General features: G+C 35.6%; 1 protein-coding gene across 1 annotated transcript in view; it reads right to left on the reverse strand.

Annotated features, from left to right (window-relative positions):
• TMTC2 (transmembrane O-mannosyltransferase targeting cadherins 2) overlaps positions 1-22409 on the reverse strand; it is a 254191-nt gene that overhangs the window by 21053 nt on the left and 210729 nt on the right. Inside the window, exons 10-11 of the mRNA XM_037389907.1 lie at positions 12535-12649; positions 5285-5348 (exon numbers count right to left, since the gene is read on the reverse strand). Of these exons, the coding sequence (XP_037245804.1) occupies positions 5285-5348; positions 12535-12649 (179 nt within the window). The remainder of the gene's footprint in view (positions 1-5284; positions 5349-12534; positions 12650-22409) is intronic.

Here is a 22409-nt window from a genome sequence, read left to right on the forward strand (position 1 = left end):
CTATAAAAATACAGTCAATTATCTGGAAACCACCAGCATTCTTCTTTCTACTGTTAGACAGCTCAAGGTAGAGAGCTTACTACAAGCCTGGAGACTTTGACATGAAATCTGTATTCCAGCATTGGGGAAAAAAATAAAAGCAGCACTTGTAGAAACTGCTTTTTAATATGATATTGTGTTAACTGATTACATAAACCCTTCAAGTCAAGAAATGGTTTAGTCCCCCACATCATGACTAAACCATCTAGTGGAAACTGTATTTATTTTACTTATAAGTACATTTCTCCTTTCCCCCTCATTCTATGTGTGTGTCTTTATATATGTTGTTACAGTAAGACATTTAATCAAGCCCTTTTGAAGTAGTAGAGTGGAAACAGCTGTTTCTGACAATGTGCCGATGACATGGGGCTTAAAGCTGTCATGAGCTCCAGATTGCAAGCAGCACTAATATGTGCTTGGGATGGCAGTGACTTGCAGGTCATGGCACCTCCTGTAGGAATGCTTCTAAGCCAATCAGCTCAAGGTGGTGGCTCAAAGTCTTAAGGCTCTGGTGAGCTCTCTTTCACTTAATACTCTTGAGGTCACACTTCAAAGTGCCCTTTCCTCTCAAAAGCCATTGGACATGTGGGGGTTCTAGAGCAGCTTTTCAAAGATTGGCTGCTTCAGGTTCAGACTTAAAAAATTAGAAATGCAGTTCTATACACAAATGATGTCTTAAAAAGTCGAATAAAAGCTGAAGCCAAAGTCAGTATCTCACATTCTTGTAAAGAATGCCAATTTAAAGAGAGTTTCTAGATGACCAGTTTTTCCACAACAAAGTGAGCTTAAAGCTCACATTTTAGACTGCCTAACAACTCGTTAAAACAATTTCCTGATTTGTGAACAGACATAGGGCACCTAGAAACTATCTCTGAATACAGATTTTCCTCAGCAATACTCCCACTCAGAATAATTACTGCATTGATGTCCTGCTGTCCAAGAAACTTACACTTTCATGTCTTCATGCAACTATATTTGTTAAAATTAGACTACATATAACATATATCCAAGCCAACATTGCTAGAACAAACACATATGTGCTTCTCACTGAGAAGGCTCTAAAATGATTTTGGTTTGATCATGATAAACACACAATGTGGGAATGCGTTTTTTGGAAAGTATTCAAAAATATCCAGAGTCTAAGGAAGCTAATCTCTGTAGGTTACCTATGGAGTTGAAGGAGGAAAAGGGAGTCCTGTAAGAAACAATTTATAGCAAATAAAAGCAGAAACCCTCTCTGAACTGCTTCCTGGATTCCCCTCGCCCCCTTGGCTCTCCAGGGGAAAGTCAAGTCTGTGAAGCCTATTTGGGAATAAATAGACGTAATCTTGAGAATGCTTGTTTCTTCAGTGAAATTTAAGACAAAGGATTCCCATCTCCACAGCAGCACTATATTCTACAGAAAATACTGCTGTTCTGAAATTTGACGCGAAGTTACTTTCACAGAGGATAAAAACACCTACTGCAAATAAGGCCAATCATGAACATTATTAAGAAAACATTAAAGTTTAAAACTGGAATAATAATACTAGCCAGATCTGGTTTTTCTTTGCACCCAAACTGCATTTTAGCTGATGTTGCTATTGTACCAAAGTATTCTAATTTTTTTTGCACTCTGCAGAATGAAGGTGTGTATTCAAAAGCAAAGATGATGTTCAAGGTGTGGATATACATTTTAACACCCTGTACACACAAATGTGCTGTATTCAATTGTTCTTTTACTGGGTATATTTTTTTTGCAAATACTTTATTCATCTAACAAAGCTTTTCATGGAGGAAACAAATGGCATTTTCCATAGTTTTCAGTCCTCTCAGAGTCAGTTCAATGATGAATGAATCACCCCCAATACTAAAAAATTAAAATCTTTCTGTTTGCTTTCTTAAAACCAATGGCTTGCATGTTTCAGAGAAGTTACATCTCCCCTGTAACTGAACACTGTTTTTCTAGGGATGTTTTTAGCCTCCTTAGTCACAACTTTTATAAAAATGGATTAGTTGAATGAGAAAGTGACTCAGACTTGAAGGCATATTGGTTGCTCACTGCTGCTCCCCCGTCTTGAGACACTGAAATAAAAGAAGGCTTGCATGGGAGACAAATGCAAGAGTGGAGAGTGCTGTCTGGAAAAAAACCTGAAATAGCCAAGTAGCTCTGAAAGTTATAACTCAGTTGGCCATTTAAACTGGATTTGGGTTTAGAAGAGCTCAGCAGAGCAGCTTCTGGATCCAAACGACTTATATACGGGGAAACAGGTGAGGAAGTATTGTGTATTCCAAAAGCAACAGGAACAGTTGAGAAACCAAAGGAAGGGATGCAAAAGGAAAACAAAGCAAAAATGCTGAAAACAAAATTGTGTCATGAAAGCTCACTGAGTATACAAATTCACTAACAATCAGCAAAAGATTGAGTTTGTAGCGTTACTAACATCTTATTGCTGCTAAGGATGGCATTTTATAGTAGTGATATTAGAGATATTACACAATATGTAATACTTGTAAAGAAATGGATGCAAGAGAGTGGAAATCTGAGTTTTGTTTCAGGCTGCATTAGCTGAAAACCTCTCAGGAGCCAGGCACAGGTCTAATTCTCAAGAATAACTGACAATTGTCTTGATATAGTTAATAGGAAAGAAGTTGGTAACAGAGAAATGGACCTTCAACTTGGGATCTGGAGGAGGGATTGGGGAACCACAGGAGAAAAAAACCACAACATACTGGAAAAAAAAGCAGAGAGACAGTTTACTTGGGATCCTGATCCATAATCAACTAATGTCAACAGGTATCATCTGAAGCACCAGAGGAAGGAAGGTTCCTGTTAAACAGATGCTTTTAGCACTTAATAGTTCTAGGAACAAGGCTGACCCACTGCACAGAACAAGACTTTAGTGCTGCCACTCAGTATTCTCATCGAGAGGGAATTTGGGAACAGACCTCTTAGCAACTAACATTAAACAAGTGCACACTAATATACATATAGGTATGTGTATATATATATACAGAACTGTATGTGTGCATGCATCTGTACATTATACCATGTTCATACACCTAGTATTTTCAATTTTCTGCAAAAAAATAAAATAAAAATCCTTCAGCACTGTATTTGGCTTAAGGATATTTCTTTAGTATCTTGACTCATACAATTTTGATGATCCTTCATATTCACAAGACAGTGAGAAGATATGAAGGCTATATTCAAAATAATAAATTAAATTATGGGCATTTTCAAGCTGTGAAGATGGTTCCTTCACAGCTGTGGATGGGGCCACTGCAGTCTCTCAGGCAGTACCTGGGTATGCTCTGAGGAGCTGGGTGGATCAACACAAAATAGTCCTGGGTGCATATAATTTACCATTACAGATGTAGCTATGTAGTACCAGGGTTTCCTAATTTACATTCCATACCCCTTTGGAACAATTGGGATCTTCCGTCTTAACATGTCTGCATTATATTGCTTAGTACCTAGAAAATTTCCTCAAGTGGCTTCTTTTCCTTCAACTCTGAAACTATTATGCTAAATTTGAGAGTTAATAATAATAAGAAAGATATGTATGACTATTTCTGTTTTTATTTTCATACTTGAGAGACTGCCCTTATAGAGTCATCAGACAGTTGATGTTGGCAGTGAAAATGGATACAACTTTCCCACTCTGCATCATTAAAATATTTTTTTAAATTCATGAACCATATGCATACTATGCTTAGCTAAAAAGTTAAACTTTATCATCTTGAATGTAAAAGTTAAATTATCTCTTAAAGAAAGCTGAACAGCAGTGCCTATTAGATTTTCATTTAAACTAATCAAAGTCAGAAGAAAGTTGCTATAATAAACTGTTCTGATGATCTTATCCTGCAAAAGGGATACTTTGGTCTTAACATGTAAAGCTTGTCAGCAATACCTAGAAATACCTAGCTTTAATAGTACCACTGCCATGAGCTAGAAGCCCTCAGCTACTTCCAAAGCTCTCTGAGAAACCTCATGCATACAATAATATTAATATACGGTTATATATTTTTTTATAATCTGAGAAACATTTTGAAAATACAATTAATGGCAGAAAAGAGAAGAGGAACTGTACCAATATTCAGGCAACTGAGGGAATTCTTTCAAAATTAAGGTACCCATTCAAAAAAAAAAAACCCAAGTCTTGCATCTGAAAGCATAAGGAATCACCAAATCTAAATTGCTGTCTCACAAAGTAAGAATTAAAGAAATATATAGATTTCAGAGAGTTCTTCTTAAAAGATTGTGTGAAAGTGTGCAATTTCATATGAATAAGGTATTTTTGTTTTTTTGAATTATATTTTGTTAGCTTGTTTTGAGTCTTAGCTGGTGTTGGTTTTGAATCTTAGGCCTCAAAAAAATTTGGTTTAAGCTTGTATTTTTTTTTTACTTGGTTTTTTTTTGTTTTTGTTTTTGTTTTTGTTTTGTTGTTGTTGTTGTTTTTTGTTTTTTTTTTTTTTTTTTACTTAAAATTGCTGACTTGTATCCTCATATTTGGCACTATAGACTTCTGTGACAGGAGCGTGTTCTAGATTTGATTTATTGCACAAAGTATTAGATATTTAAAACAAAAACTGTCCCATTTATTCATGATTTTTTTATTCCAAAATGTGAAGGTAACTGAAAAGAAATGTAACACTGAATAAAAAATGGTAAAAATAAACTATTTTATTTCTTTAGTTCTTGATGCAATAGGATTGGAAATGAGGTTTTCTTTTTAAAAAGGGTCTGTCAAATACTCCTCCATCTCTCTGCTTCAAGGAATAAGCATTTCTTTGTCAACATACAACTTTAGAGGTAAAATAATCTTTAAATTCGTTGAACAATAATGTTTGTCAGAAGTTCATGGCAGAGGAAAAAGCATAAATGTATCATTTTAAATGCTCTGAACGGATCACAGAGTAGCCTTTCATCCTCTTTTATTAGTGAGAATAGATGGAATTAGGAAAGCTTTCCAAAGTTAACACATTTAAAGGTAAAGAAATCTAAATCTAGAAATCTTTTCCAAGTATGTTAGCCAAGTAAGATTTGTTGCTAGAACCTTCACTGAGGTAACTTGAATGTACAGTGATTGGTTTGACAAATTAACAGCTTTACCTATCCAATAATTAACCATTAAAATAACATATATAATATAGGCCAAGAGATCAAATGCTCCAGCAAGAAGTTTCTCCTCAGCAGAAAGGGTTCAGCACTGCAGCATGTTCATCAACTTCAGTAATGGATAACATTAAAGAAGGTACTTACATTAGGTCTTAATCCTGCTGCCATTTCATAATACTTCTCGGCTTCTTCATTGAGACTGGCTTGTCTATCAGGACAGAAAAACACAGTATACTTCATTTTCCTTGGGTTCAAAAAGAAACTATACCTAAAGAATAGCTAAAAACAAAAAACCACAACTACTTCCCACTGTTTAGGGATATTGTCCTAATAAATGCACAAAATATGTCAATCTATAATACTTTTTATAGTTCAGAATGTTTATTATTATCATAAATCCTCTTTGCCTACCTTTATTTTCTGTTTAGTTCTGAAATTATATTAGTACACAACAGAGAGAAATGCAGAAGGTCAAACACTCATCTGAGGCAAAAACAGAGACATACCCGTCTTTCCCAGAGGAAAATCTGGCTTTTTTTTTTTTTTATATATAATTAGCTATACTAACAGTAAATCATGAAGCTGTAGATTATACAATAATGCAGTTTTCTTTCTAAGAACACTGTATTCCAGAAAATATAAGTATCAAATACAAAGGTTTCTCAGAAATAGGTTTCCATGATTTGGGGTATTCATTCAGAAAACAGTTCTGATTCCAACATTTACTCACATCAAACTGATAGGGGATTTAAATTTAGATCTCATATCCCAAGGGAACAAGATGAGTTGCTGGGTACCTGAAGCATTATCAGCTCAACTCTTTTTCTTTTCCTTACTAATATAGATGGCATCTACATTCTTCTAGTAGTTTGATTTTTATTTCTTCTGAGTTTTCACTTTAAAGCTTTCAAATGAAAATGCAAAATATTGCCAAAGAAATCTAAACACATTTTTGTCTCAATGGGCCCTTTTTATCTCTTCTCTCAAACTCGTGTTTTCTCCTTTTGTTTCCACCTTCTTATTTTCCTTCAACTATTGCTTTTGGCTACTAGCCCAATGAATATCAGCTGATCACATACATGTCATGAGCAAGATGGTAAACATTTAAGAACAACAAGGACTATCAGGCAGGCTACATATCTGCTGCTAAAGATACTTTTTTTTTTTTCTATGAAAAGTTAGGTCCTTTCATAGAAGAATTAGGACAGATCTTCAGCATATTTGTGTTATGTGAATACAGATGCACTTCTGTGATACAGAATGGAAAAAATAGAAAATAAGCATAATGCTGAGTAGGGCTGGTTGGTGGGATTTTTTTGTTCTCTTTTCTGCTGCTTCTGAGAGCAGTTACTAGCTCAAAGAATATCAATCAACTGAGCACTTTATCTGGAGATTTAACCTTGTTCATTACATGAGCTTTTACATGCTTTTTTATTCAATGATCAAATTGTGTTCTAATTTTATGTTCCCATCCACCCAAATTTTAAATATTAACCACATAATACATGATAGGCTTTTAATCCCAATCAACACATTTTGACAGTTATTAGTCTTGGGAGGCGAAAGGAAGGAAGGATAATCCCTTTGAAGTTTCTCACATAATTCACATGCAAGCTGAAACCACTTCCTGACTAATAATTTGCCAAGTAGAACCTGGTTTATACCTGTTAACTGTTCTAAATTACTTTGGACATGTATCATTGACTCAGTGGTTGCAGTGGTTAGAAACGACTGAATGTCTAAAAATATAAATTTAACCTGCTTCTGAATCACTCCTGCTGGGCATTAGTAGCACTTGAAACAACTCGGAAAAAAATGATCACATACTTCTGAATTTCAGGATTCACTACAAGGCACATAAAATGAAACATGTCACAGAGGTTCGTGGTTTGGTTTTTTTTCCACTTTACACAAAACTGTCAGGAAACAAAACATTTCTAAACATGGTGAAATTCTGTGCAATAAACAAGGTGCTTTATCCAAGAGGCAGATAGAGACAGTACACTTCACCTCCAGAAAGTGTTGGCATGTGAACATGGAACAAATTAAAATCTCGTCCCCTCTGAGCCTAGTGGTAATACATGGCTTGCTTTCCCCCCACATGTACATCTTGAAACATGGATCATTAATTCCTAAGTTGCAATCAGTTTGAATTTATAGTTCTCCATTAAAAATGGTTTATAGAAATGAATGCACACCACACTAATCTGATCAGGAATATGCCAGTTCCATTTCTGGGGCATTCAGCAGCAGTTCCTTCAGTTAAGATACAGCAGAATTCTGGTTCCCATTTTCACTGGAAATCTAAACTAGAAAATCGCTATGTTAAGCCCTGGAATGGCTTTCCCTCGAGAAAAATTAAAGGCACAGAGGTAGGAAATTGCAGTAACCCTATGCCATTGAGCAGGAAAGGGCCCTGGATCAATGTCAAATAATAGGAGGACACTACTAAAGGTAACAAAATTCACATTAGAGTAAAACATTAGATAAAATGTTTATAATAAAATAGGAAGGAAGAAAAGGAAGCAAAGAGAAGTTCAGAAGATAGTCCTTTCCTAGTTACAAGCTATATTTCAACCTCTATCTTAAATCTTTTCATGAGGACTGACCTTGAAAACGTATCTGATTTCCCCCATTAACACCTAGCATTCAATCTTATTTTAAGGGACAAAAATGCCTCATCTTTTTACTCTCTCATATCTCTTAACCTGAGCCTCCAGACCTACCAGTTCCCTGTATTTTGTTCCAGCTTACTGCCAGTGACACCTCATCGATGTGCTTCACAACACATAGCTCTTAGGTTCTCCTGACACACAGTTATATTCAGCTTGCATTCGTTTTGAATCTTTGTGTTGATCACTGCAAAAAATACTGCTTTAAGAGAGAAACACCACCAATTCTGACTGGTTTAGATACATAAACATGTGAATGGTGTAGGGTTATTTTTAACCTGTCAGTTGCTTGGTTGTTGTGGTTTTGGCTGGGACAGAATTAATTTTCTTCTTTGTAGCTTGTACAGTGCTGTGTTTTGGATTTAGTGTGAGAGTAATGTTGATAACACACTGATGTTTTAGCTGTTGCTAAGTAGTGTTTATCCTAAATCAAGAACTTCTTAGCTTCCCATACTCTGCCAGTGAACAGGTACACACGGAGCAAGGCGGAAGCAGAGCCAGGACAGCTGACCTGAACTAGCCAAACGGATATTCCATACCATGGGATGTCATGCTCAGTATATAAACTGGGGGCAGTTGGCTGGGGGCCACTGATCGCTGCTCGGGAACTGGCTGGGCATCATTCAGTGGGTGGTGAGCAGTTGGATTGTGCATCACTTGGGTTTTTTCCTTGGATTTTATTCCTCTCTCTCCCTCTCCTCTACATTACAATTATTATTGTTACTGTTGTTGTTGCTATTATTAATTATTTACTTTATTTCAACTATTAAACGGTTCTTTTCTCAACCCATGGGTTTTACCTTTTTCCAGTTCTCCTTCCCATCCCACCAGGGGTGGAGGGCAGTGAGTGAGAAGCTGTGTGGTACTGAATTTCTGGCTGGGGTTAAACCATATTGGTATAAGGCTTCAGAGTATCGACTTTTTTTTTTAAAGTAAAATCATGGATGTCAGCCCAGCTATAAAGCAGTTTTTTTTCAAAGAGATTGCTGTTTTAAAATACTGAATACTGATACTTGGCATTCTTAATGGACCTTTTTGTGTCACAACAAAATCATAATCAGATTCCTTACATTAACCATTCATTCACATTTTTTGTTTAAAAAAATTACATAGACTATATGCTTAGCCATACATACATATTTAAACACATGGACAGTAATTCTAGAATGAAGAAAATCTGTTTAGACAGTAACACAGAGTGAACTTGTGCCTATGAGACAGTGCCAGCAGCTATCTGTGGTCAGTCAATGTACTTTCAGGAGCCAAAATACTCTCACAGAAATTCATTGAAAAACAAAGACTATGTCATGTAGTATTGTTCTAATTTAGACTTCTGTTTTCAAATAGGCAACAGACATGCTATAACTTCATGTAATATGAGTATTTACCAGAACAACCCACTTATGGAAGTGTGAAAAAAAAAACCCAATTCTTCCTACAAAATGTGCTTTTATGCAAAGCTCTTCTTCCTATGCTTATTTTCATTTAGAAACAACATAAAGCACTTTTCCTGTTTCCAATTAGTACGGTGGTGTCATTCCTCATTCTAAAAGCAATCACCCCCTAGATCACAGGAAACCCATCTCATGGCAGCTCACCTCAGTACACACAAAGTGAAACTTAGCACTGTTAATACATGACTCAGTCACTGAAGCTACAGCAGCCATATGGCAGTACAAATATATGCTTCACTACATTCCATTAAAATGTACCTAGCTTTGCTGAAAGGCTTCAAACTCTTATAACCAAGAGCATAGCAAATACTACAAAAGTAAAACACATGACCAGTTACTGTTTTAAGAAGAACTATGCAAACAGCTACATGATCCTTGAATGAAGCTGTCTGGAAAACAAATTTCTTGAGAAAACAAATCTTACAGGCAAGTACTATGCAAGTTGAAAGTTACCAGACTGTTGCAAAGAAATTAATTACATTCATCCCACATCCCACTGCTATTACAGATGACTTGATTCATCTGGCACTGCATTATCAGGATCCTACAGAAGTTATCTAGGCAAAAGAATTAATAACTATGTTTGTGTAATTAGGAACAGGGAGGTCTCTCAAGACTGCAAACAGAACTAAATCAGGGGTTTTTTTCTTGATTTCAACTTCAGATTTAGTCACAAGGAGAGGAAGCAAACAGTGTTGGAATACCTGACAGAAGGAGTCTTTCTTGTGACTGCTGAACTGAGAACAGTCTATCTACAAATATTGCTACTACATTTGAACACAATTAACAATTCTGTTGCAAATTTAAGAAAAAAAACCAAAAAACCCCCACAGCATTCCAGTTAAAAATTTTCAAAACTTGGTATTTTTTATTTAGGTTGCATTTTAATTTAAATATTTTTCTCAGGGAGTAAAGGCATTAAGAAAAAGGGAAAAAAAATAGCACTAGAGTAGAAAAAAAAAAAATTGGACTTGGAGGGAATATTGTGATTTTTTTCTATCCAAAGCAGCTATATCCCAAGTTTGAAAGAATTTGCTGGCAATTATAAATAAATGTCTACACGTTTCTGAAACTCGTGACACCCCTTGGGCTCATGGTGGAAAAAGAAGTATGACTGGAGGGAAAGACGACTCCTTTCTAATTCAACAGTACATAACTGGGTAGAATATTTGGTCTGAAAAAAATATTAGAATTTACACAAAAATCTAAGTTGCTGTTATTACTTCCCAGTCATTTTGGAAACCTTACATCATCCACATTAATATCAATTCCTATCTCTTAGACCACAACACAACTTTCTCACAACAGTCAACTTGCTTCCATGCCCTGTGAACTTTTACAATTTATTTTCTACCTCACAGCTGTGTGGTCCATTCAAAACTCTTACACACTTACCAGGCAGATTTTATAGCTGTCTGCAGTGCCTAAAGAGCAGTTTGTCACCTACATGAAGCTACTATATTTAATAATATCAGCCTTTCATTTATGACTGTCTTTAGCATCCATAGTTTCTAGCTGTATCACTCTATACTAGTCTGAGTACTCCCTCCTTTCCTTCCTCCTTTGTATCTTGGTATCTGCTTTCTTCTTGGAATCACCTCAGCTCTCCATCATTTTAAATATCCTGAAGATCAGCCTCTTCTGAAGTCCCACAGACTCATGACGGATTTGTAGCTGCTCTCTCCTAATGTATGAATGTACATTCCCCTTGTGCAATGCCTATTATGTAAGCAATATACTGAATAAACTGCTAAGTAAAGCAGTGAACAAAGGCAGACAACAGAATCATAACCTTTTAGCAAAAATCAGTCAGACCATAACACATGCAGTTTAACGCAAATACTTGGAAGCACTGAATTTAACTTCGCCACCCTGACTTTTGCTAAATCCTCCAGACCACTTTAGACTCCCAGAGCATATTAGGAAGACATTATGATCTCCCACAAAGAAAGCTGAGTATTTAAGTGAAAAATTAGATCAACTGGGTATCCCAAAGGAGCACAGTTGGATTCCAGCTAAACTAAACCACCAAGCCTTTTTTTTATTTTTTAAACTTGCTATGCTTCTCATTGCTGTGAATTTGTTTCATTAATCTAAATGTTTCAAATTACTGAATTCTGTCTTGAGAGGTATCATTCACAAAATAATCAGGGGGAAGAGAAGGATCCTTAAAATAGCTAATACACCTGCAGCAGGACAAACTGTTGTTTACCGGTGAACCATTTGTCTTGCTTTCCTTTCTAATCTACAAGCAGTTAGGAGTTATTTCTCAAAGTGTGTTTTGGGGCTTATTTCAAAATCCTCTTACATTAAGTCTTCACTCTGAAAGACAGGTCACTTGGCTAGAAGCAGATTTAATCTCTGTAACACTATTTTTTTCCCCTTACATTTCAAATTCTAAATGTTAAAAGTATAAAAAGCCAAGTGAGATATCTTCATCAGAGAAATTATCTCAATAACTGTTTTGTGCTAATGAAGTATATTTTTTATTTCCTTTTTCATGCATTTTCTAAGCATACATATAATCTAAATGAAATCAAGTATCCTCATAGCTGTTAAGTGGACAATAGGCAATAACTAGATAGTTATTCTAGAAATAAGCATGGAGGATACCTATTACAGTAATGCGAGTTTAATGATAATGTTCAGGCAGAAGCTTAATTTTACTGAATATCCAGGTCTGACAGCTTTAAAAGGAAAAAAAAGATGTCTAAAATTTTATTCTATTCAGATAGGAGAACAGAATTAGATATAAGACTACACTTTAAATCACAGATTCTGATAATATCACTAAGTGCTCCTATGAGTCTCAAAGTCATAATTAGCCTGGGAATATTTAGATTTCTAATTATTGTAGCATTCCCTACTGATATTAACAAAAAACTTAATATTCTCAGTATTCTCTAGTTATATCCAGATCAGAAATATGGTCTATATTTTCTGTTGCTATGCATGCTGTTTCTAAAAATCAGGGGAAAGGAAGTCCTGCAGAAGGAACACTTGTTCTTGCATGCAAGCAAAAAGATTACTTGCTTGTGAAAAACAGACTTTTCTAAAAGCAAGAAATTATGAGATAATGCACAGAAAATTAGAAAGTGCTAAATCCTAAAACATCGTCACTCCAATCCTCTTTATCTGATTAGCAATATTTAATTATTCAAAAGAGTTGTTGGGCTTTAAAAAGAATATTGTGTAAGCAAAGGCTGTAAAGACTTTTCCTCTAGAAGAAGGGAGGAAAATCAAGTAAGGTAGATGTAAAAGCACTAACCTGAGCATATGGGCTGCATTGAAAACAACATCAAATTCTGTTCTATCAAGTTCAGCTGCCTTTTTTGCCATCTCAGCTGCTTCTATCAGGCGGGATTCTTCTAGGAGGAACTGTCCTGCAATGAAGTGCATGAAAGTGAGCCCACAGAAAATAACTGATGGATAATACTTCAGACAGTTAGGAAAAGGAATTAAAAAAAAAATAGTCTCATGTATTATATTCAATGTTTAGTTATTTGTTGATCTGCTCTTATTTCAATATCTTTAAAATGTAGTCAATATAGAAAAAATGCAATGAATATGACAGGTAATATAACTGCAATATTTGCAGAACATATTTATGAATAGTGAGAAAGCTACAGTAAAACTCAGCCATCAAGAAACAATACTCCAAATCCCCAAGAAGCCTGCTACTTAAGAACTTTCCCTTCTGCCTGTACAGTGATCTTCACTTCCTAAGAACAAAATGAAATTAAATAAAATAGCATCTAATAATGGAATAAATTCCTATTTTAAAGGCATATCTCAAAATCACATTTTATATATATATATATACATGCAAACATATTTCTTCAGCTTTAGAATTATACATGATACTTTGCTTTAAAATTATTATATATGTGTATACCTTGATGAACTGTTATTTTATCAGGTATTTCAGTAACACTAAGAGAATCACAACAGGTAGCTTTGTACTACACGATACTTACACCTTTCACATAAAAAAAAAGACTGCTAAAATCATATGACTGAATTTTTACAAATGACATTATCATAATCAAGTCAAGCTAAAACTGAAAAGAATGAATACTTTAGCATTAACCAAACTTTAACTAAATTCCAGTAGTTTCAAAACAAAACACATAAGAATTAGTAGAACTCTATAAAAATGCGTTTTCCTTTGAAGAAAAGGAAAAAAAAATAATTTGGAAGGTACTCAAACCACTCTATTTCTACTCCTTATAATGATTTTTTCACACCTAATTTGTAAAATATGTTATTTTTGGATCAACAACTTTTCAAAGGGTTTCAGCTGTCTAGACTCTGTGTCTACATAACTTTATATTTGGAATGCTATCTTACAGTATGGCTATTATACATTCCAGCGTCCCATCCTTCCTGTTTTTTTCTTACTTGGTAAAGTAAGATTACTCAACAAAAAGTCCACCAAGCTATCAAAGGTCACAAGACTCTTCAGGAACAGTAAGCAATGAGCAAATGAATTCCTCTCATGGCAAGGGATTTTATTTTTTTCTTGCTTCCTTTCCTCATTCATTCCCTATTACTTTCATGCTCGTTATATGCTTATGCAGAAAACCCACTTAACCACAGCTAGCAAGGTCTGTAGGGGCACAGTGAATCCAGTGATGCTTTGGCACAATAAATACATTTGCAGAAAAAAATATCTCAATACAAAAAGTGATGAGAGACAGCTTTCCTAGCTTTTTGCTTTCTCTGTGGGTACATTTCAACTGGGCAAGAGATGGAAGATTATTTACGTAGTCAGTCACCTATATCTTAGTTATTCAGATCTGCAAAAATCTTGTAAAAACATTCAGGTGCCTTTCTGGATTCATAGCATACGGTTTACTTGCTTTAGTTACATCTGCACTCTAATATGCACCGTCCTTTCATGCGTTATGATGCTTTGTGTTTACCGTGTGCAGAAACACGATTTCCAAAAAAAGCTTTCTCACATAGAACATTAAGTAAGTAAACAAATAAATAAATAAATATAAAACCATCAAAAGAAAAAAATAGTTTGAGAAGAGTTTGGATCACAAGAAATTAATTAGCCTTCAGAATTAGAGATTGTCACTTGAGCCACTAATGCAAGTCTCCTATGAAGGGAAAAAAAACAATAAATGTTTACAAAAGCTACAAATTTGCTCTTTATTTTTCTTTTTGTTTTTCTTTTCTTTTGGGTACCACATTGGAGTATGCCTTATATGTAGCAGGACAAACTAAAAATATGAATCTGAAAAGTCTCAGACAAGTAGATCCACCAACTGCAATAATCAGTTCATATCTCTTGATTTCAGCTGAGTTACCATTTTCTTTAAAGAGAAATCTGTGAAACAAGCTTCACCAACTAGTATTCAAATTCTCTTTCACAAATTAACTAAAAGAGTATCTCTAATCTTTAGGTTCGTGCTAAAGTAAACCAGCCTCAAACTGTTAACATTAAGATTCTTTTGTTAATGAAAGCACTGGATTAGCAGAATGAGACACTAGTAAGTGCATGTCCTATTGATAATTCCAGCCAGGGGGAAGAAAAAGGACATCACTGTGTCTTGAAATTTAAAAGGTTAACATTCAAGATCATTCTCAACAAAATTCTATACCTAATTTAGGAAAAATATTTTACAGCTTAGAATTCAAAAATAATGTCAACTGGTCATAAGGAGAAAAAAACCTCTCATTATTGTTTTCAATGAAAATTACTCCAGGATTTTTAGAGTCAGATCTTTAGAAACATACTTTCGGTTTTCTGTATGAAACACTTAGCACTGAAGCTCAAGAGAGATACTAACTTATGTGTAACTACCCCAATGTAACAAAATGTAATTGATATATTCTACTTCATGTGACAACAAATTTCTTGACTTTAGATTAATTTTATTAAACAGTAAAATTCTCGCGCTTTATCCATGTAATTTCTAAAAATATAACATTATTGGAAAATATTTCAAACCAATACTAATGATTTACTGGTGCTCTTAAGCAAGGTTAATTCTTTTAATAGGTCCCTACCAACATATACTGAAGATACTATGAAACTCATACATGCTTTAGATTTCTATAAGAAGTCTAATTTAAAACATGACAGCGTTATATATGTTTACTGAAAAGCAAATGTACTGTGCCTTAGCTAAAAGCTTGTTTTTATTAATTGTTTTTTCTGAGACTTTGGCTGCATACATTCCATTTGTTGCTAACATTTTTGGTGTGTCCATGTAGACTACTCTAAACTAATGTTTTAAATTGTTAAAAACAGAATTCACCCTCCATGTACTACTAGGTCTCTAAAAAGTGTCTCTATAATAGGATTATTCTTCTATATAACACATTAAAGCATTATCTTTATTACCAAAGTTAACTAAAACCAATTGCAAGTACTGTATGACACTGGTCCAGTATGAGTAAAACTTTCAGTTCTTCAGAAAAGAAAATTCTAGCACTGTGCATCACCATAAACAAGTCTCTCCCCTGTATGGAGTTGATAATAGCAGCAATAAGTCATGCTGAGTGGGTAGGTAGCAGATGATACACAGCACGCCCTCTTAAAGCCAACTATGGCATCCTTCACACCCAAACCTTTATAGAACACTGAAAACAAACAGGAAAGGGGTACACCCCATAATGGACTTAACTCATTGCCTGAGTAGAGGCGATTTAAGCTGGCTGTTGGTTAAGCATTTCGTTAATTGGATGGGATATAAATATAATTGACTGCTATCTTCCCAATCTAGTGGGAAGTCAATACCTGAGTGTACAGGTGTGTGGTGGGTTGTCCCCCACCAGCATCCAAGCACTCACACAGAGTCTCACTGCCCCCCACCCCAGCAGGGTGAGGGGAGAAAACAGGAAGAAGAAAAGCAAGAATACATGTGGGCCAAGATAAAGAATGTTTAATAGATGAAGGAAAGAAAAAAAGAAAAACAGTGAAGGAAATCGCTCACCATTTCCCACATGTAGACTGATGCCCATCCAGCCTTCAAACAAAGGCCACCTCAGAAGCCAAAACTGCTCTTATTCCTCTACCCTAATTTTTACTGCTGAACATGATGTAATATGATCTGGCATATCCCTTTGGCCAGCTTGGATCAGCTGTCCAAGCTGTGTCTTCTCCCAATCACCTGCCTATTCCCAGCCTACTGGCTGAGAGGACAGAAAGGGAAAAAGCCTTGACACTGTTCAAGCACTGTTCAGCAACAGCCAAAGACTGGTGTGTTACCAAGGCTGTTATAGCCCCAAATCCAAAACAGAGCATTATCCAGGCTGCCATGAAGAAATTTAACCCTATCCCAGCCAGACCCATTAGAAGGTGGAAACTTTCAGTTCAGAATTGATTTGCCAAGTTCTTCTGAAAGGCAGACTAATTTTATTCACACATCTAAATTTAATTTAAAGCACCTAAGTAGAGCTATCCTAATTTGAAGTGTTAACCACCATTCCTATTAATATGATATACTAAATTCATACAAGAATGAACTGGATTGGCAGTTTACTGCTGCACTTTCTTCATTAAAAAGCAAACCTCTGAACCTTTCCCTGTCAAAGCCATAAAGATGTGTTTTCCCAAGAGAAAAGCACTAGCAGGGCAGACTATTGCCAAGGTGTTGAAGGTGGATTGGAAGGTCTGATCCACAAGCCTCTGGATCCAGGAACCACTTGTGTGGGTCAAAATTTACATGCAGGATTTTCTACTCTAACAGGCAGCTGGCAAACAGCATGATTTATGAGACACTGCTCAATATCACATACACGGCTTTCTTATTGCAGGTGTCATGACTCTGACTCTTGCCAACAACATAAATCATGGTAGCCCGATTTGTTTTTTGGAATCAGAACCAGCTTTTGAGAAAACAGCTTTCTAGAAGCTCTTATTCCCAGAGTTTCCTTCTTCTAGGAAAGCATATTTTTTCATTACTGTTCTTCTAAAACAGGAGTGGGAAATCCACAGTCCATGTTCAGGTGTGATCTTCAACACCACTATTCTTTGCCTGGAACAATGTTACTTTTTTAATAGAATTTTCCACATTTCTTGCTAGACAGCACAAAGCTGAGACTCAATGTGGAGTCAAGACTTTGTGAAGACCTTTAACAGCAGAGAACTGATTCAATGCTTCACTATCCTCTTAAGTCATTTTTCCATAAATTAGGCTATCTAAGCATCAAAAATGGCATAGAAGCTGACAAATTCTGTACCTACAGTCTTGTTCAAACACGCTTTTTCTTGCAAATTGTCAACAGTGGTTTTGAGTGTATATTTGGCAAAAAAAATGAGGCAATATATGCAATCTACTGAAAAGTAAAATAAAACTATATATGTAATATAAACAACAACAACAAATAATCCAGTTCCTAGGTAGGAGTTGAAAACCACAACTTTCTTTCATCTTCTGTCAAAATTTGTAACAAATATTTATCCACAGAGGCGGAAGCATACCGCTCTCTACTCTGTATAATTGTCTTTCTAAAATGATCATGAACATTTGCAAAGCTTTTTGTTAAGACATGTGCCAACACCAGTTTAAAAGCCATACATCTGAATTGGTAGTTCTGCTGCTTTATTGTAACATAAATGGTATTAATTGGTTGCAATATGCATGTGTGTGACAATATTTTATGTTTAGAGCACAAATGCATTAGTGCCTTCCTCTAGAATCGGCTCAACTACTCCTTACAGGCACTATACGTTTTTATTTTACTAGGTAAAAGTTAAAGTTGCGCCAATCTTTCTTTAATTGAAATGTTCCCTCTCCTTTGTTCACTGGCAAACATTCAAAGATACTTTGTACCAGAACAGAGGTTTCTGAAATAGCTGGGTTTGCTACTGCCGCCTTTGAAATAAACCATTTGGAACGTTCTCAGCATGTGGTTGGTTCTGCACTTACTCAATCTTCAACAACTTATTATTTTGTCCTGATACCTTTAGTAATTCAAGCAAAACTGAGTAAATTACCTTCTGAATAAGAAGGGAAGAACTTCCATTCCCACCATAATAGGGAACAGTTAGCATTTGCTTGGTTTAATGTATGTTTGTCACCAAGTGTTCTGCACCTTATCCTCTTCAAAAAAGTTTTCTCCTTCCATTGCAGCAATGTAAACAACTATATTAACACGAAAAGAAGCTATATCAAGATCATAGACTCAACTGTCAAATATGTTTATAATAAAATTCACTAGAAGTTCTTTCAGCACATTCATCATTGAGAATGTGAAGCTGAATATTTGTTGGTGCTTTCAAAGCATTTCAAGTTTCAATAGAAACCAGAACAGAGATCAGGTTCTGGCTGACCCAATGCATTCTGTCTTGTCTCTGAAGCACACAGTAAAGCTGCAAGATTGTGACTTGAGAACTGAACTACATTCTCACTGGCATGAGCAGAACCACCACTGAAGTCACTATCAACTTTAACTTTGCTGTGGCAATGCAGAGCAAAAGAGCGGATGCAACCAGATTTCTGAATGGAAAATTTCAGTAGCACTCTGTGGAAGAAATGAGAGGAGGGACCTTGTCTCCAAGTTGATTTCCAAAGCTTTGCAGGTGATGAATCAATGTTGCAAGATGCCCAGTCAACAGACATGACCTAATATTCTTAAAAATCCCACTTTCCAGTGTGTTTAGACAATTTCTTGGTGAATATGTAGGATGTGGCAGGGGAAGCAAAGAGAACTTACATGATGGTAGCAGCATTCCAGTTTGGTTTGTTGCTCCTTATATCCCATTCTACCTTTATCTAAAGCCGTTCTCTGGCTTTCCTGCTGGAAGAGCTTTTCAGGAGTTTATTTCCTCAGTTGGTTCCCATGGAGAAGATTATTCCGTTGCAAACAAAATATACAGAAAGACTACGCAAGGCAGTGGGTGCCGCAACAACAATATACGCACTGGCTTGGAAAAACCTTTTTTATTAGCTTTTTTTCTTTGTTAGAAATACTCCTCTGTTCCAATTGTGCTAAATATACCATTGGATGTCATCCAGGGAATGACCAGAGATAAGAAAAAAAAAATTAAAAAGCAAGCCTTTGGGACTTGATAACTGAACTTGTGACCACATCTGGATCACTGGAAGCTCTCACTAAACCAAAAGATTAATGATAAAAACGTGTAATACAGAGTACCTCACATTTTACAAATAGTAAGAAAGATTCTGGGCCCTATGTCATTCCCCAGATACCTGGTGATGTATAAGGTTTGGAAAAGTGAAATTTGGATGAGAAAGAACTATCCAGTTGCACTTTTCTAGCACCTCCATGCTATCTCTTCAAAAAATCCCCATAATGAGCTGGCACACATAGGTCAAAACGTGATCATTAACAAAGAAGTCTCCAAGGTTGTTCATGCCACAGACTTTTTTCAGTTCCTGCAGAACCTCCAAATTCTGGCAACATGAAAAAGCATAAAGCCACATTTTTAGCCCTGTCTCTAATCTGCAATTTCTATACCACATCTCTTGAGCAGTCTAGTATATTGTGCTGAGGAAGCAGAGTCAACCATGTATTTGGGATGTCAGAATGCTTAGATTTAAGGATAAACTCAAGGGAAGGGAAGAAACATCGAAATTCCACAGCGTTTAGGGTCAGTGACCTAGCTTGTTTGGAAATACTCCACTGCATTCCACTTAAGTGACTGGTTCTACAGGGAGTTTGGAATAAGTAGTTATTATAGTGGTTTGTAATAATCTTCTAATGTTGTGTGATAGCAACAGCCTAGGGAGCAACAAAAAGGACTTGACAATTTATGTACATACGCCTTTGTACACTCATTCACAGCTGCCAAGAAAACCAGAAAGATGACTTCAAATTGGTATATTCTTCGGAATAGCTCTGTTTCTGGTAGTAGCTAAAGATTTTCTTAAATCAAAGTTACTGGAGAGAGTCCTGCAAGCAGAAAGGTTGGAAGCTTAATGAAACCTTTCCGTGAGTCCGTTACATCTCTTCCTGTTTTGGGTCTAGGAACCATGTCTTCCTGGAATTGCATTCACTCATATTGTATAAGGAGGTATAAGCCATAGTCCAAAGTCAGGGTCTTAACCTGATGGTACTGTATGCTCAAGAAAGACTGACCATTCCTCCAAAGGGCACCTATATTCTACGAATATGAGTTACTTGAGTATCATAAACTTGCATTATAGTTTCCCTACAAAATCATTATAATGTTAGGATTTCCAAAAGATTTTAAATGGCAAAACCCCTTTTATTTGCTGAAATGTTCATGAGTGCATATTGGGAAGGCTGGCAAAGCGACTTAGTGATGGATATACTACATCTGGTTGGCTTTGACCTCATCTCATCAAGGAATTTAGTTTCTCAATACATAATCATCATGTAGCATCTGGTGTTCCCAATGGAGCAGATGCATGCACTCTGTTTTATTTATCATTTGGCATATACTGTATTTAGCTAAACTGTCAGTCAGAAAGGGACAATTCATTCACCAGAATTAGGGATTGTGAAGTAAGTTTTATTCATTTCATTGACAAAGATAAAACCTGACCTTCCTAAGGACTAAGGTGATATTTCTTCCATTGGCACAAAACTCTCTTGAGTAAGACTTCATTACTGGGTATTCGTTGTTATTTCTCTTACTTGCCAATATAACTTTGACATTTTTCATTATTACACTGTTTTCTTCAAAAGATCTTTTCCTTAAATATATGGGAGAAAAATAAAGCTTTCCTAGGCCGTTCTTCAGATAGTGAAGAACAAAGACACAAAGTTCCAGCACCGTGAACAATGTGACTACACGGAAATATTATAAATACATCATCACATCTAAGAAGAAATCTGAATGTATATCTGTAAACATATGTAAACTCTCACACTCACTAACACATGTAACTATGGCTTAAAAACAGGGTGAAAAATGGTACTTGAAAATCCACTGCTATCATGTTTCAGTGAAATTTATTTTGAAGCTTAAACCACAGTAGTTCCAATCCATTTTCAGGCTGAGACTTAGGAGTGGTAAAGCAGTCATCTTTGGAGGCAAGACAGATACAAAGTGCTCATAGACTCAGGTGAAAATTTAGGCATCAAAAAGGGCTAAAAGTCCTGTCCTGAAACAATGACTAGAAAGACTTAGGATGAAAGTGAAGGAAATAAAAACAGCACTTAACCAGTTAACCTTCTGTAAAAAAACCCACCCAGATAACATGAAGAAAATCTACAAAAACAAGTCCTAAATTATCAAAAATTCAAAAGTGAAATACAATAATAAAAAAGCAACCCACAACCAAAACCTTAGAATGTTTGGGAACATGTTAATTTATTCTTCCTTCAATGACAGTATAGCTAATATGATTCAGTTTTACCTAACCTGACAGCATGGTTTTCAATTTCTTTTATATCTGTAACTGGGAATACACTGAAAAAGGCAGCTGATCAATGTGGATTGCCTAATTAAGTGAATGCATAATTAATCTAATGAGGATAATCCTTTTTTCTAATGAAAAAGGAATCATTAAACAATTTAGAGTTATTAGAAACAATGTATTATTCAAAGGAAACTATTTTAAAAGGCGGTCTCAATGGTGATTAATAAAACAGAATTAATTTGAACATCCTGTTAGGTTCTAGATTTCCCCATTCCAATTAAGCCATTACAAATGTAAGGAAGGAGGGACCTCTGTACAGACATTTATCTGGAAACCTCACTCCTCTTTTCTCTCTCTCTTTATTCCCACTCAATTTTCATTACACTGGAGAAAGGCCACAATACACACTTCAAGAGACATGGTAGCAAAGACTGTTTTTAGCAAACAAGTAGAATAAAACTTGCTTTAGCAGTCATTTTTTGGTTTTGTTTTTAAACAGCAAATTATAAAGGAAATAAGACAGTTTGGGAGGTAAAATGTTTGCACAACTTAAATTTCACAGTAGATTTATGGGGGTTTTTGTTTGTTTACTTGTTTAAGTGAAAGATGTTTCAAAAAGCCTTCCACAACACCAAACTCCTCAATTACACTGCATCCTACTAGCCATCTCAGTGAAAAGCGATTAAAGAATTCATTTTGGTTTCTTTTCTAATAGATGAGCACTTAAGTATTTCACTGTTTGCAATTCCTCTCATCTCTGTGCACTGACAAATTTTATACAGAACCTTTCTTCAACTTCTCCTGAGACAGGCTCAGTGCAGACAGAAACAGA

This window comes from Falco rusticolus, chromosome 5 (genome assembly GCF_015220075.1).
Source record: "Falco rusticolus isolate bFalRus1 chromosome 5, bFalRus1.pri, whole genome shotgun sequence".
In the NCBI taxonomy this organism is placed as follows: Eukaryota; Metazoa; Chordata; class Aves; order Falconiformes; family Falconidae; genus Falco; species Falco rusticolus.